General features: G+C 44.2%; 2 protein-coding genes across 6 annotated transcripts in view; both read left to right on the top strand.

Moving 5' to 3' along the window:
* GRID2IP (Grid2 interacting protein) overlaps positions 1-5,365 on the top strand; it is a 153,802-nt gene extending 148,437 nt beyond the window's left edge. For all 5 annotated transcript variants that reach the window (XM_088470328.1, XM_088470327.1, XM_088470330.1 and 2 more), the window contains 2 exons: positions 3,286-3,450; positions 4,726-5,365. In XM_088470328.1, the coding sequence (XP_088326454.1) occupies positions 3,286-3,450; positions 4,726-4,797 (237 nt within the window). In that variant the 3' untranslated portion in view covers positions 4,798-5,365. The remainder of the gene's footprint in view (positions 1-3,285; positions 3,451-4,725) is intronic.
* Positions 5,366-11,244: 5,879 nt separating this feature from the next.
* SLC5A11 (solute carrier family 5 member 11) overlaps positions 11,245-17,071 on the top strand; it is a 36,718-nt gene continuing 30,891 nt past the window's right edge. The window contains exons 1-2 of the mRNA XM_088470371.1: positions 11,245-11,376; positions 14,323-14,394. Coding sequence (XP_088326497.1) covers positions 11,245-11,376; positions 14,323-14,394 — 204 coding nt within the window. The remainder of the gene's footprint in view (positions 11,377-14,322; positions 14,395-17,071) is intronic.

The following is a 17,071-nucleotide window of genomic DNA, read 5'->3' as shown; positions in this document are numbered from 1 at the left end:
TTAACCTTAAGAGGAAAAGACAATGAGTTGATCAAATTTGCACCAAGACCCTGATTCAGAGCTGGACGCTCTGACAGAGTGCTCGCTCTGAATCAGGGCCGGCCTTCTGTTTTTTTTAGAGCGACCTCCAGGCCGCTTGCATAGCTGTGGGCGGCCAGGAAGATGGTCGTGATGGTCAAGACCATCCTGACCATCGGGGACCACCCAGAGAGCTTTCGGCTCAACCAGAGCCGAAAGCTCTTCCACTGACATCACTTGTGATGTCAATGGGGAAGGCCCCTAGACGGTAGGCGTTCCCATGGGAACGCCTCCGTCTGGGCAGCCACGCCCCCGGCCTGCCCACCAAAGGGGCCGTGCTGTCACTCAACATCGACAGCATGCCCCCTTTGGTACGAGACCCGGAGCGATGGTTTGCCCATCGCTATCCGGGTCTCGCGCATGCGCACGACGGTCCCAGCTCCGTCATGCGCACTGGGCCACCATCGACCCGCTTGCGAGCGCGTCTGAATCAGGCCCCAAGCCTCAAGATTTGGGGGCCACAACCAAGGTCCATAAGAGGGGTCATCTTGCTGCGTCGTTCGGTATGGCATAGTTGGAGTGGATAAGCAGATTGCATGAAGAGGTCAGGAGGAATGTGAGCAGCATTGGGGATCCAGGTACAGGCACAATCCATGGGCATGTTGGAAGTGTGGTGGTACATTAAAACAGTCCTTAATAGCAGGAATAGTTGATTTGTTAGTTTCTCCTTCTGTTTTCCTCCTGTTTAACTCCTGAATAACTCCGGCTTCAATTTAAAAATTCTAGTTACACTTTAAATTAAGCACATAAAATCTAAGCACTCTTGCAAATGCAGCCCTGGCTTTAGCAGTCATTTATTCGACTCTGGCAGGTGGGAAGTGTTGGGAGGAGTGCAGGAAACAATCACTGGAATATACTATAGGTGCATTAATAAATACAGAGGATAGAACATGCATGTATAATTTATTATTTATTACCAGTTATTTATATAGCGCACACATATTCTGCAGCGCTTATGAATAGAGATTACAAAGTATTTACCTTTCTTTAGTGCTTGGCTTTATGCCTTTGCTGTTCCTTTGTCTGCAGCAAGTAATCGCCTTTAGTGGCGCACATCGCCATTGCCATTGCATAAATACCGGTTCTGGTCCTTAATGGCTTGTAGGGGTATGTTGTTGCTGGGTGCTAGGTATCTGATTTGTCAGACCATGGATAATGGCTTGTAGGGGTATGTTGTTGCTGGGTGCTAGGTATCTGATTTGTCAGACCATGGATAATGGCTTGTAGGGGTATGTTGTTGCTGGGTGCTAGGTATCTGATTTGTCAGACCATGGATTATGGCTTGTAGGGGTATGTTGTTGCTGGGTGCTAGGTATCTGATTTGTCAGACCATGGATAATGGCTTGTAGGGGTATGTTGTTGCTGGGTGCTAGGTATCTGATTTGTCAGACCATGGATAAGGCTTGTAGGGGTATGTTGTTGCTGGGTGCTAGGTATCTGATTTGTCAGACCATGGATAATGGCTCGTAGGGGTATGTTGTTGCTGGGCGCTAGGTATCTGATTTGTCAGACCATGGATAATGGCTCGTAGGGATATGTTGTTGCTGGGCGCTAGGTATCTGATTTGTCAGACCATGGATAATGGCTTGTAGGGGTATGTTGTTGCTGGGTGCTAGGTATCTGATTTGTCAGACCATGGATAATGGCTTGTAGGGGTATGTTGTTTCTGGGTGCTAGGTATCTGATTTGTCAGACCATGGATAATGGCTTGTAGGGGTATGTTGTTGCTGGGTGCTAGGTATCTGATTTGTCAGACCATGGATAATGGCTTGTAGGGGTATGTTGTTTCTGGGTGCTAGGTATCTGATTTGTCAGACCATGGATAATGGCTTGTAGGGGTATGTTGTTGCTGGGTGCTAGGTATCTGATTTGTCAGACCATGGATATTGGCTTGTAGGGATATGTTGTTTCTGGGTGCTAGGTATCTGATTTGTCAGACCATGGATAATGGCTTGTAGGGGTATGTTGTTGCTGGGCACTAGGTATCTGATTTGTCAGACCATGGATAAGAGGTAAATAATACTAGAATCATCTCCATGGATAAGGTAAAGTGTTTCTTTTTAGTATTAGGTGTGCAGAGGACTTGTGCATTGTTCTTTAAATTATATTTCTGTTTTTCATTAGTCACAGCATTCGACTGTCCTGGTTATTCGGTGATATATTCTTTCTAACATAAGAGCTAACCATCAATGATTCTCTTTCATTCTTTGCATTCTGTGCTTTATTTTACTATCACACCTCAGTCCCTCTTTCTGTTAACTCTTCATATGCAGTGTTCTTTTTGTTTATCAGATCTCAATGTGATGGGTTCTACTGATCATATGACCTCAGTTTGGGCTCTAGGTTCCTAAACAATGTAGCTGACCTAGACCTTAGAGTAGGTTCTGTGTAACGTATAGACCTCCATCACTGCTCGTTCGTGCCTTATGATTCTTCTGTCCTTTCCTCTGCTCCATTCCCCAACAGTCTCAGCTCTTGTCCTCTGCTTTTTACCGCAGTATGCTTCACCCATAGCCTCAGCTATTGCTAGGGAGTTGGTAGGCTTTGGATCTCCTAGGACAGTAGGTGGTTGGATAGGCATTTTAGGGTAAATGGGGTTTATAATGAATATAAGGGTGTGGTTTGGGTGAGTGGCCACTGTGAAGGGGTTTGGTATGAAATCCCGACCCCGGAAGCCCGACTAGTAAAGATCCCAACAGAGGCTGGTTAGTATACTATCCCTCCCCTAACCTATCCCTCCCGGGGGGGGGGTGCCTAACCATAACCCCCCCTCCCCATAATGCTCCTGTGGGGGTTTTCTAGCCCTAATTTCCCCCCCAGGGGTGCCTAAACAACCCCCCATTCCTTGGGACATTCGGTGTTCCGGCGGTTCGGGATGCCGATGCAGGTATCCTGATCTCCTTCAGGATATTGGCGTCGGCAATATGCCGGGCAGCGGGATTCCGGTGTCGGTATACTGACGCCCGGGATCCCATTCACCAGCAATATAACTACACCCCCTGTGAAGGGTATGTCGGGTGTTGTGGTATGTGGTGAGTAAATGTATTGTTTTCCCATATGAATGAGATGAAGGGTAATGTGCAGGGCTTTTGAAGGTTGCATGGGCGCACAGGTAGCCCCTGAATTGCATCAGGTTGTCCATCACTGGTCTGGAGTAGAAACACTAGATATATAAACAATGAATTGCAACCTTAACCCGTTCCTCAGACGTTCCTAGAGAACACATTCCCCGCCATACAGAGCCTGGACACACTGCAGCACCGGGCCACAGAGGACTTCTTTAAAGTCTGCTCCTTCTTCGGAGAAGATCCCAAGGGCTCCAGCACGGAGGCGTTCTTCGGAATATTTGCTGATTTTATCTGCAAGTTTGAGGTAGGAGACTGCTGCGAGTTTGTTCATGGGTATGTTACTAAGCAGTGACAGAGTACTTCTTATGCCTTTATATACATATTTATTAACATTTTATTAAAAGTTACTTATATTGTTATTGTGCAGCTTGAGTTGTCTGTCAGGCCAGAACATAATAAGAGCAACATTAAACATATTTACTAACAGTTACTTATATAGCTCCATCATATTCCGTTGTGCTTTACAATTTGGAAAAACAACAGTAATAGAACAGTAACAAAACAAGCCTGGTTAATAAAGACAGGTAAAGAGGTAAGAGGGCCCTGCTCGCACAATTACAGTCTATGTATTAAGTTATCACTTATTAACACTTAATAAAGGGCCCAAACAATTAATAAATACATTTGAGTCACAATTATTTAACAAATGAATTATTGGAAGCAAATTAGTAAGTATTCAAAAATAATAAAACAATATAATATTTAATAAATATCAAGAAGCCTATATTTTTAAAATAATTTATGGGGAAAATAATATTTTTATGTTAATATGAGGCATATGAATTAATGATGGAAGTACCAATTAAATTCTACACTTGTGGCACTACAATTGCCAGCATTCACGTGCCTCCGTCATTAATTAATTATATTACAAGGAGCGGATTGGGCAGAACGCTAAAATGGTAACTTGCAGTGAGAATTATGATACGTAGGTAAAAGAGAGGATTGAAGGCTCCTAGGGGGCGATTCAATTGTTGGGTGGGCGGCGATAATTAATGGGCACCCAGTGTTGCAATTCAAATGTTCTGGGTGCCCGTTAATTATCCCCATCTTCACGCCCTATAAGACCAGGTTTAGCCATTTTAAAGTCCTCGTTAGGGCGCCCTAACCACGACTTTATCGCACATTTTTGCTCGCACTCTCCTGAGCAACAATTAAATTGCTCTGTCGGGCCCCTTAAAAAAAATTGCTGCCTAAACAATTGAATCACCCCCAGAGGTGGGAAAATCATGGGCGTAACTATCATAGGTGCAAGGGATTGCAGCTAGTATGGGGCCCAGAGCTGAGGGGGGCCCATCTTCCTTGCCAAAGTTACATGTGTTATATACTGTACATTTTCTACCATTGGGTGGTACATATGGGCCCTTACAAACTTTTGCTATGGGGCCTTCAAATACCTAATTACACCTCTGGTGGGAATAACACTATTGGTTAAAGGTGTTTGTGAATGTGACTGTAGAAATATAATATGATTAGTAGCAGATTGTCACATACTACATCAATGTCTTCTCATGTCCAGAGAGCCTTCAGTGACCTTCAGACAGGTGACACCCAGCTTACGCCAGGGAACCCGTCCCCACCAGTGTGGTAAGGACCTTACTTGCGGGCCAGTTATTCGCCTCCGACCGGGTCACCAATGGCAGTGCTGGAACCTACGCCTGAAGCCTGCTATGAAGGGGAGGTGCTGGGCTAGTGGAGACGTGAGATGCAAGACTATCCAGCAAGCAAACGCCAATGACAGAAACAATCAGCATGACAAGACTGTAATATATGATATAGAAGACAAAGAACTTTGTAGAATATGGAAGAAATCACTGTCCAGGAACCATACAAAAACAATCAAAGTGTTATTTATTCAGTTATCTCATGTGTTTATTTGACCACAAGGCCTATTCTTTGTGACTTTTATAAAACCATCTCGCATCTCGTCAACCAGATCACTGACATTCGCTCCCTCTCTCCTGTGCGGTCACGCTTTTTTGTTTACAGAAATTTGCCACAGCTAAACCTAGATTATTAACAATACGTCTGTCACGGTGCATACACGATTAACACACCTCGAGGAAAAATAAATAAAAAAATATATATATATATTATAAATACATTGCGCTAATTTTACACCGATATTCTTCAATGCTTTCTTGTAAGATGCAAAAATAAAGAGATGTGTATTTATTATACAGTATTATATTTAACCATTCTGTTTTGTCTTTTTTCTAATGCTTAAAAGTCTTTGTAGCAGTTTATGATGCCTGAAATTTTTTTAACCCCCTATAGGCAGTTAACATGTACAAATGACAGTGTCAACAATGGGGTATATTTACTAAAGGTTGCTTTTATTCGATTAACATCGATGTTGTGTTTCTGTGGCTAAATCACACGTTTACGAATACTTAAAAAAACAAATCATAAATTGTCTGTTAGTAAATGTGTGGTTTAGCCCCATAAACACAAGATCGATTTTAAATTGATTAAAATCGACTTTAATTAATACACCCCAATAACGTTATTGTCTAAACAAGCAAACATATATGATACAGTACAGTTTATTTTTTATACTAAGAAAGAATTAAAAATTGTATCGCTAGTCTTTTATGTCGTATAAATATATTAATGGTACGAAGGAAGCCAGCCCTAACGTGGTTAGTCCGGGTCCCCCTTAGCCACGGGGGAGGAGGGTTAGGTTTAGGGAGCATACCTGGGTTAGGTTTGGGGGGGGTAGGTTAGGGTTAGACACCTTCGGGGGGAGGGTTAAGGGGATTGAGGGTTAGGGTTAGGCACTAAGGGGGGAGGGTGAGGCACTAAGGGGGAGGGATAGGTTTAGGCACGAAGGGGGGGTTAGATTTAGGCACTAACGGGGACGTTAGGGTGCTGGGTGAGGAGGGTTAGGGTTAGGCTACAAAAAGAGATGGTTAGGGGAAGGGGAGAGTGGAAGTGTACTTATATGACCCCTGCCGGGATACTACCCATTGGGATGCCGCTGTGGGTATTCTGACAGGAGGCATCCCGACAGCCGGCATTACATACCCATTGGTATTGGCAGCCACTGTAGAACAGTTTAAGAAAGGAATAGACATTCTCCTAAAAAACAATTGTTATGGGGCTACTGGCATTAATAACACAACATAGGATGTTAAGCCAGAGACTTGACCAGTTGCCTTCCTCTGGATTAACTGGATTTCTGGGCATGAAAGGTTGAATCGCCGCAATGGTTTTATTTTCAACGTCAGCAACTATGATACTATATGCTGTATTTATTCAACTTTCTTTTTGGTTCAACAATTGACAGAATGCTTATTGAAGGCTTGGTAGTCTTAGCAGAGATGGTTATCAGTCAATGGTTATTATCACTTCTATATAAACTTCCTGCAGCGGTCACATATGAGATAAAGCCCAACTTTCTCCCAGCGTAGATCAATTCCTTTTCCTTTGGCACTTATTACGGTTTTTGATGTCTGGTTATTTTTCCAGTGGTAATGTAATTGTGTTATTCATTGCAGCTATCATTTAACATGTGATACTGCCATGAGCAATTAGGCAATGTTTATGTTGGGTATGACTCTTATTATTATATATGTAGCTGCTGTATATGTGACATGAGAAGCCGACACCCCAGCAACTTGCAAAACTGGAGTTGTGAGCTCCAACGTAATGATGTCTCCTATATCTGAAAGGGCTGCTTACTAAAGTCTGACTCTTTTCATTAATGACCTGTCTATTGCAGATTATCCACCCAAATCTATGGCATGGATGCATAAGGACCCTCTCAGCAATCATTTATTGATTTTATAATGCACACATACAGTAGAGTGTATTTGGGAGAAATCAGGAATGACACTAACTTTTCTCCTGATTCAAAATAAATAAGTCTTAATTGTTGGGACAGTCCTAGTTCCTGGTTCTGGGCTATTGCTTATCGTACAGTGCTGGTTCCTGGCTCTGGGCAGTATGTGATTATGGTGCAGAGCTGGTTCCTGGCTCTGGGCAGTATGTGATTATGGTGCAGAGCTAGTTCCTGGATCTGGGCAGCTGGTGACTATGGTACAGCGCTAGTTCCTGGCTATGGTCAGTTGATGTTCATGGTACAGCGCTAGTTCCTGACTATGGTCAGTTGGTGTTTATGGTACAGCGTTAGTTCCTGGCTCTGGGCAATTGTAGATTACTGGCATTCTTATAGGTCTGGACCCTGGGCAGTTGGTGATTACAGGCACTGTGCTAGTTCCTGGCACCAGGCAGTTACTGATTACAAGCATTGCACTAGTATAATATTCTGGACAGTTGGTGATTACCGGCATTGTTCTCATTCTTGGCTCTAGGCAGTTGGTGATTACTTGCATTGTGCTAGTATCTTTTTCTGGGCAGTTGGTGATTACAGGCATTTTGCTCATTCAGGACTCTGGGCAGTTGGAGATTATGGGCACTGTGCTAGTTCCTGGCTCAAGGCTGTTGGTGATTACATGCATCGTGCTAGTTCCTGGCTTCAGGCAGTTGGCGATTTCCAGTGCTGTGCTAGTTCCTGGCTCAAGGCTGTTGGTGATTACATGCATCGTGCTAGTTCCTGGCTTCAGGCAGTTGGCGATTTCCAGCGCTGTGCTAGTTCCTGGCTCAAGGCTGTTGGTGATTACCGGCATTGTGCTAGTTCCCGGCTAAAGACATTTTGTGATTACAGATTTATTAAACATAATTAACTTAAATGTTTTATGGAGCCTAATGCAGATCACACACATTATAATCCAATTTTTTTTATTATGGCAATCTGATTGGAATTTTGAGCAAATAAATTGCATACATTTAGGGTGGGCAAAGTAAATTACACAGATTATATGTAATAAATATATGAATATTTACTTAAACGTTACCCTCATAGTTGAGGGTTGGCCATGTACCTCACACATGTTGATGGAGGTTATTGGCATTACACTTCTCCATACTTTTGGATCAAATCTAATCCAAATTTTGGTTGTTTTGGCAGCACAATGACACAGTGGTTAGTATTGCTGCCTCACACACTGCTGGAGTCAAGTTCCATGTCGGACCAAGGCCTTATCTGCATAGTGGTCAGAGTGATGGCATCATTGAGATGGCGTTCTCAGATGACTGAATTTACCATCTGTCCTGACTGACATCTGAATGTTATCAGATACACATTGTGATTTGGGGCTGTTTTTACTAAAGTTACATTTTTAGAGATCAGCAGAAATTTTGGAAACTGCCCCGTGATGTATTCTATTCACCTTGTCCGGCTTTGCCAGTGAACTTTTGCACAATTGTAGGTTGGAATGACCTATAAGTGTCTCCACAGTCCTGACCACAAACCAACCACGCCGTTGATCGAATTGACTGCTCTTGTCACTGACATTAAATATGTAAAAAAGACTCGTCAGAACATCATTCCGCGGATTGGCGACAAAACAGCATAAGTCAGATTGTCCTTGCGCAAAACACGATTTGTTCCAAAATTCACAGCAATTCTATAAACATTGGCCTTCCATCCTGGCGTACGGACACCTTAACTCACTGGCTTGGTTTCAGTATATGATTTGCTTTCTGTATAAAGTACAGAATTTAGCAGTGTAGTATTTTATTATACAGATTAACAAATACAACAAGAAGAGATTCCGTCAACTACATGATACTGCCTTAAACATTTTTCGTACTCCTTTCTACTGTAACTTTAACGCAATAGACTAACTTTGCAGAGCTTTATGCTTGGAATAAAATGTTGCCCGCATGCATATACAGAAAACCATATTCAGGGATCTTCATGGCGGAGATATATATCAATATACGTAACGCACTAATCACTTTCCAGCGCTTGCATCTGTTTACATTGGTGAGTTCATGTGTTGTGTTTAGTTTTACCAATATCCTGTTATTCTACAGTAAGTGGCCTGTTACTCCATAGCGTACTCTGACTGGCACTTACATTGGCATCTCAGTAATTGGTTGATTAAAATCACCAGCTCCTCCTGTGTTGTGTCACCTCTCTGGTTAATTGCTGCCAGCAAAGTATTACACACCAGTCTCCGCTTGTTCATCTGACACAACCTGATGATATCCATTGTCCCTGCCTGTCAGAGAGAGCTCACACCTCCAGTCTTACAGTTTAGCCAAGGCTCACACTTTGGAGTTTGACCCCCAGATGCCAAGTGTCTCCGAGCTGGAGGATTTCTCTGTACACTTCTCTCTCCCTTCGCCCTGTACCCAAGACCAGGCATCAGGTAAGCTGTAGCTACAGTCTTCAGGTGTTTAGACAAATACTGTGTAACAAAGTGTCCTTTATCATATGTGTACACTATGCATTCCTAGTCTGTGTATACTCTGTATTGCACCTGTATTATTGTTGAAAGCAGAAATACACCACCTTGTAATAATATGGTTGAATACAGTTACTAAAGTGTTGGCATGACCCACGATTACCCCGTGATTATTTTATTACTACTAGTTATACTTTAGCTTATGTCCATCTGTTCTAATTGAAGTGACACCAGGAAAAAAGTTCAGCTCAAATAGTTTTTTTTCCTTTGTCATGTTATGCTCCTGTTTTGCAGTATGGTGACCACTTGCACAGGAAATCAAATGGCTTTGTGGTTGCGCAGGGCGCAATGTTGCTCCATCTGACAGGGAATGCTGGGTAGATTGGGCTGAATGAGGGAAAAGCCTCAGGATGCACCTTCAATTGTGCCAACGGGGGAAAAAAATATATATATTTGTGGCATGAGATTCGTAAATGAGCTCCAAGGTGTGGGGCTTTGCACATTTGGTGGGAGGATCCCAGTTTATACAGTTTTATCCATAACACAGAGTTGTGCAGTATCCAAGCAAACAACTGTCTGAATGATTCAATGGCCTTGATGGAAAGCACAGAAGAAAATTGCGTGGAACACCTCATAAACGTTTTTGCTGGGTAACATGCAAGTACTTATGTTGCTGACAGACTATTCATTAAGAGCTATTATTTTAGGAACTGCTTTGGGGAGGGGATGAGAGACACTCTGAATATTCATATATAGCATCCCTCAGCAAAGCATTACTGGAATCAGGACATAGCAGGGGATATGTATGAAGACGTTTCCCATAGTAACCAAACAGGTGTTTACTTTTATTTTCTAAACTGTGCTATAAAATTATAGGGGGTGTTCCCTATAGAACTAACCAGATTATTTCTTGTTTGCCAGTTACAATTGAAGTCCCAGACATACACAATATGTTATATAAATAATTGTCCATATTTCTGCAAATACTTGTTATGGTCCCGTAATGAAAGACCAATCCGTACGTACCAGTGCTTGTCTACCAACGCATTTTGTAAGGTGCCAGCTCATTTGCAGAATGCGGATGTTCTGGAAAGTGTCCAATCTACTTCCACTTTGGGACCAGACCTTTTATTCATTTGTTTTCCTCCTAAAATATTGCTTGGTTTATCCCAATTTATGTCTTAAAGTAATTGTCATAGCTTGGGCCCGGGGACATCAGTACTGTCTTTATTACATAAGCCTTTTTGTGTTTGAATGTTTTTGACACACTGGCTGAAATAAGCCTAGAAATGCGCTTGGAGGTTGGACAATGCGAAATGCGTCACACAGTAAGTATAGATAAGCAGTTGGGTTTCTGTCTCCTTTGACCAACTTGAGAATTTAAGTCCTCACTTGTGCTTGTCCATCCCAAATTTTTCACCCACTGCTGAGCCATGGGTGCGTTTGTACAAAAATAGGCACTTGCAATGCACTTTTTAAATGGCCCCTATGGACTGTACATCGATGCATCAAAAACCCAGCTGAATGTATTTTGTCTCTGCTCCAGTATAAAGCCATGTTGTTATTTCTGGCAGTGCCCAGTTCCCAGTCACACCTAATGACCTACTTTCACCTGATTACAACATTCCAGGATTAGCCCATTATCTACTACTTGTTATTGTGATTCTTTAGCTGATAGCATTAAGTAGATACAAGTACTAACTCTCTCTCACCTATAATTTGCTCTTTTGCTTCAAATTATTCACAGTCAGCATTTTATATAACAAACAAGGTTGTAGAATATGGAGACCACCAGCCAGACTCTGCCAGACACCAACCCAACAGTAAACCCTTCACCCAAGAAGTCCCTGGAAGTTGCAGACATTGTGGTCTTAGCCTTGTACTTTCTGTTTGTCCTGGGAGTTGGTTTGTGGGTAAGTAACAAGCACTTATTTTATGTTTCTTCATTACAGTCCCTTGAAGGGGCAAGATCATCAGAGGGGCATTTACAATCTAAGAGCTCATTCACACATGCATAAAAAAGTAGCCTAAATCTTGGTTTTATAAATACTCATGAACTGTAAATGGTTTAATACTTGGGGTACAACCAGAAATTTCTAGACCCCATGGCATAATTTTGGAATAGTCCCCAATAGTTTTTTTTATTGAGAGACCTACTCCCATCCCCTCACTTAGGGGTACATTTACTAAAGTGAGAGTTTTTAGAAGTAGAGATTCTAGTCAGATTCTAGCGATTATCTTCTAGAACAGTGGTGTCAAACTCTGGCCCTTCAGCTTTTGTGGGACTAAATATCCCAGCATGCCCTGCCACAGTTTTAGCATGCCCTAATAGCAAAACTGTGGCACTGCATGCTGGGATGTGTAGTTCCACTGCAGCTGGAGGGCCCGAGTTTGACACCACTGTTCTAGAAGGTGCTAGATAAGTGTTAAGTAGAATCTGATTGGTTGCCATGGGCAGCATCTCCACTTCTAAGAACTCTCACTTTAGTAAATTGACCCCTTACTCTTGTCTGCCGTCCCCTCTGCGCTGCCTGCTGAGAGTAGAAAGGATCCCAGAGGTTGGGAATTTTGATGCCCCTGAATGCAGTGCAAGCACAGTTGCCTTCAGATGCCTTGTAGGGTTGGCGGCCAGTTCTCAGAGATGATGGAAGAGGGGAGCAGTTCCCCAGCTATGCAGGTGGAAGTTACACAGATCCCTCTCATCTTCCTGTCCTCATAGCAGCTGCAACCCTAGTTACTACAACCATGGTGGATACACATATTTAGGATAAATATACCAAAATAAAATAGAAATACCACACAGTGCGCACAGCGGCTAGTAGTGCAGAAAAAAAATCTTACAGAGACTCTTCCCACCTCCACCACAAAACAAAGTAACATACAATATAAAGAATACCACTCCACCAGCGCTTGTTATATCAGAGTAGTTGTAGGGATTCCTTCGATTCCATGTATAATATTCTCCACCTCATAGCTAGGGTGTATAAAACGGAATCAGTATGTAATACCGCCAGCCGCATGGGTTCTAATCCCGACAGCCCAGCAGGGGTGAAGATCCCGATCGATAATTTGGGTAACTACCGCTAACCTTACCCCCTACCCTAACCCTCCTTTAGGGGTTCCTAACTCTAACCTCCCCCCCTAGTGCCTAACTCGAACCCCCTCTAAGTGCCTAAACCTAACCCCCCTTCCCTGCAGCCTAAACCTAAGTCTCTCAGGGGTGTGCCTAACCCTAACCTCCCCTTCCCATAGCCTAAACATAACCCTCCCGGGGGTTGCCTAACCCTAAGTCCCCCGTGAGTCCTAAAACCTAACCCTCCCCCCACGCGGGTGTCCGTGCCCGGCTTACCTTCGTTCGGTATGCCAGGCGTCGGGCTCCCAGCGTAGGTCTAATGACAGGCATCTGGATATCGACGCCTGTCATTAGTACCTTGCCGGGATTTGACAGGGAAGCCGGCGGTCGGCATTTCGACCATCGGCTTCCTGACTGCATCCCGTATAAAACACCTCAATGGTATTCGGCATAACCGGAGAAAAGAAAATAAATTCGGTACATAGTGTACACACCTGGAGCTGACCTTGAGAAAGACCCGAGGGGGGTGGGAACGCGTGGGTGCTCAGAAGACTGTATCATTGCTGATAGTGGTAGATGTGGACGAAGCCGACATATTTGGAGGAGAATTGAGGCCAAGAGGACCTGTTGCTGCAGCCGGGGATTTTCACGTTCATAAGAACTGACCATTGCCAGTTCTCTTCTACAGACGGTAATTGCCCATTTGTCTCACCCGTTTACGGATACAGACTAAGATGTGGTCGTCTGCATTTTTATTGTGATTATTTTTAGACTGTGATATTTCAATATTTTTTGTAATAAATGTGCCCTGTATTGTATGTACCGAATTTCTTTTCTTTTCTCCGGTTATGCCTAATACCATTGAGGTGTTTTATACACCCTATCTATGAGGTGGAGAATATTATACATGGAATCGAAGGAATCCCTACAACTACTGTGATTTAACAAGCGCTGGTGGAGTGGTATTCTTTATATTGTATGTTACACATATTTGGGAGTCTATCCTAAGTGGGTTATTGGGAGCAATGGAGCATAATGTACTGCTGCATATAATAATGCAGTTGCAGCCCTATTTATCATGCTCGAGCTGCTTTTGGAGCCCCGGTGACAACCCTGCTGTATGCTGAGGTTTTCTCCACCTTACCGGCAGCAACCGTCACTGCCTGCAAGGGAGAGTGAGTGAGCAAAGGCCTTTAATCTGAAGGGGATCCAGAGAGACCATTCTGGCTTTGTGGGTCCCCCATTGCCGGGTATAGGTCACATATCTTGATATATTGAGCAGCCATCGCAGTCCCCAGAGCAGGATTTGGGGACATGGTCAGCTGTGAAAATATAGAGACTGCAGGAGAGATCAGTGTTTTATTGCAGTATCCCTGTTGTTAAATATGAGGTGAAGGAAGAAACCCCAGAGAAAGAGGTTATCTCTGCTTTACAAATAGACCACTAACAAGTTTATATCCACTTTTATCAATCCACTGGCACATTAATAGTCATCCAAGTGCTGCCATCTTTGGGATATCAGCCAAGTCAGACGTATTCCTAGGATATTATGGGAGCACATTGCGCCTAATTACACTGAGCTTCCATATAACACATTATGTACTCTGCCAGGGGGGCTGATATCATTACACCCCACTAGCATCTATAGAACCATGCTAGGAATGGCGGAGGCACCTCTACACCACATATGTCTCTGGGGACTGTATAAATCACCGCTGCTGATGCTCATTGAGGAGGAGATTGAACATTTCTTAACATTAATATTGAATCCCATTGATTTTCTCAGTCTATGTGGCGTACAAAGAGGAGCACGGTTCAGGGGTATTTCCTGGCGGGAAAGGACATGGCATGGTGGCCTGTAAGTATCAGCATTTGGTGCAGGTACACATACTATATATCCTTCTAGGACAGGGGTCAGACACCCTCAGCAGGCGTTCCAGAATTGGCACGCCAAAGGTTCTGAGGATTAGCAGGCTAGGACCAATCTGCAAGTTCCATACGTTAGTTTAGTCTATTTTACAACTAAAAGAGGAATGTGTTTATTCAGTTACATAATAGCAAACAATACCAAAAGGCCCAAACCCACCAATTTACCAATAAGCTTGGTCGGTGTATTGGTCTTATGGAAGGAAGGATCCGTGCCAAATGAGGAAAGTTCACCTTAGGATGAGCGTAAGAAGCTGTGAACTGGGGAACTTCACCCAATAAAGTTCCATAAAGTGTTCATATATAATGATTGGTAGTTCCAGCGCTTTTCCAACCATTAAATTCGAAAGGTGGTGTTTGGGTACCGAGAAAGAGAACAGCTGTATATATAACTATACACTGTGTAATGTAGGTTAAACAATCTTCCAACACATAATGGACCTCATTCAGACCCGGTCGGAAGCGCTGCGCGCTCGCAACCGGGTATCATGTTTTGGTCCTGCGCACGCGCAGCCGCTGCACTGCACGTGCGCAAGCCCTGGAGCGAGAGAGAAACTCTCTCGCTCCGGAGCTCACTACAAAAGGGCCGGCTGTCGATGTTGATCGACAGCTCGGCCCGTTTTGTAGGCGGGGGGGTGGCTACACAAACGGAGGCGTTCCCAAGCGAACGCCTGCTGTTTTGTGGACGACCGCACTGACATCAGCAGTGATGTCAGTGGGGAGCTTCCTGCTCAATCGGAGCAGGAAGCTCCCTGGGGCTTGCGGTTGCCGAGACCTAACCTTAGGGTGTAGTCGCAAGCCGCGATGGTCTTGACCATCGCAACCATCAACCTGGTCGGTCGCTAAGCTGTGGGTGGCAACCCACAGCTTAGCTAGCGACCAGGAGGCCGCACTAAAAAATAGAAGCGGCCGCCCTCATTCAGAACTGAATGAGGGTCAATATGCTCACCTTGGCTAATATTGCACCGATACCCTGCCGGTGGTCGCAATGTTCAACATGGACTCATAGATTTCCAGCTGTTGTAGTTCTCAGACGATATATGGAATACAATGGGAAAAAAACATTGTGTTCTCTGTTGTCAAAAATGGACCCAGTATTTATCTGATGGGTCCATTCTTGAAAAAACAAGAACACAATGTTTTTCTCCCATTGTCTTCCACCTGTATTCTGAGAACTCCCAACAGCTGGAAATCCAGGAGACAACTTTGCACCTTGCGACCACTGGCAGGTATTGGTGCAATATTACCTAAGGCAAAATTCTTACATCCATGGTGAGTGTATTATGTGTTGGATGACTGTTTAACCTACATTGCATAGCGTACACTACAGGGTGGTCCATAAGTGTGGAAACACCCTTATATAAAGGAAATGAGTAAAGAAATATTAATCCAGTGTCTGCACATATGATATGGGAGTGGGGGGGAAAGTTTTTAGGGAATGTCATCAGTATGGTGGCCATCTTGGATGCAACTCTAATTTTTAATTGGGAAGGTAGTCATGTGACATATCAAACAGATGCAGAATTTCATAAGATAAAGAATGGTTTTCTTCGCTTTACCGTATCTTTATTCATTCTTGAGTTTTAACATAATGCAGGGCTCGACAAATCCCGGGCACCAGGTCGCCATGGCGACTAAGATTTTAGTCCTGGCGACCGGGATTTCCAAGTCCACCGCCGCCACCGCAGGGAAGCTCCTGCCAGGCGCCCGCTGAAATGTTACCGGCGGACTCCCGACTCCCCGCAGCTGCAGCCGGAGCTCACTCCTGAGCTCCAGCATACGGCTACCCCCACGGACATTATGGGAGAGACATCATGACGTCTTTCCCATAGTTCCGAAGAGCGGCAGACAGCAGCGGACGCAGGATCGTGGCCTAAAGTGAGTATTCTGGGGGGGTTTTGTGTGTGTGTGTGTGTGTGTGCACGGCACACTTAGAGGGGGTTTAGTACTGGGGGCACACTTAGAGGTGGTTTAGTACTGGGGGCACTATTAGAGAGGGCTTAGTATTGGGGGCACTATTAGAGAGGGCTTAGTACTGGGGGCACTATTAGAGAGGGCTTAGTACTGGGGGCACTATTAGTGGGGGCTTACTACTGGGGGCACTATTAGAGGGGGCTTACTACTGGGGGCACTAATACAGGGGGCTTACGACTGGGGGCGCTATTTCAAGGAGCTTACTACTGGGTGCACTATTACAGGAGGCTTACTACAGGGGGCTTACTATTGGGGGTACTATTTCAAGGACCTTACTACTGGGGGCACTATTACAAGGGGCTTACTACTGGGGGCACTATTACAAGGGGCTTACTACTGGGGGCACTATTACAGGGAGCTTACTACTGTGGGCACTATTACAGGGGGCTTACTACTGGGGGCACTATTACAGGGGGCACTATTACAGGGGGCTTACTACTGGGGGCACTTTTACAGGGGGCTTACTACTGGGGGCACTATTACTGGGGGCTTACTACTCGGTTGAGGGGCACTGAAAGGGCATGTGTGGTGGTCTATACAAGCTTTCATATATTTTGGTAATGGACGATGTTCTGGCTCCTAAACTTTTAAGATGGCTCCTAGATTGTACAAAAATTTGTCAAGCCCTGACCTAA

The sequence above is a fragment of the Taudactylus pleione genome, unplaced genomic scaffold (assembly GCF_031769625.1).
Source record: "Taudactylus pleione unplaced genomic scaffold, aTauple2 ptg000098l, whole genome shotgun sequence".
In the NCBI taxonomy this organism is placed as follows: Eukaryota; Metazoa; Chordata; class Amphibia; order Anura; family Myobatrachidae; genus Taudactylus; species Taudactylus pleione.
Note: the sequence above shows the minus strand (reverse complement) of the source record. Positions and strands in the feature narration are given on the sequence as shown.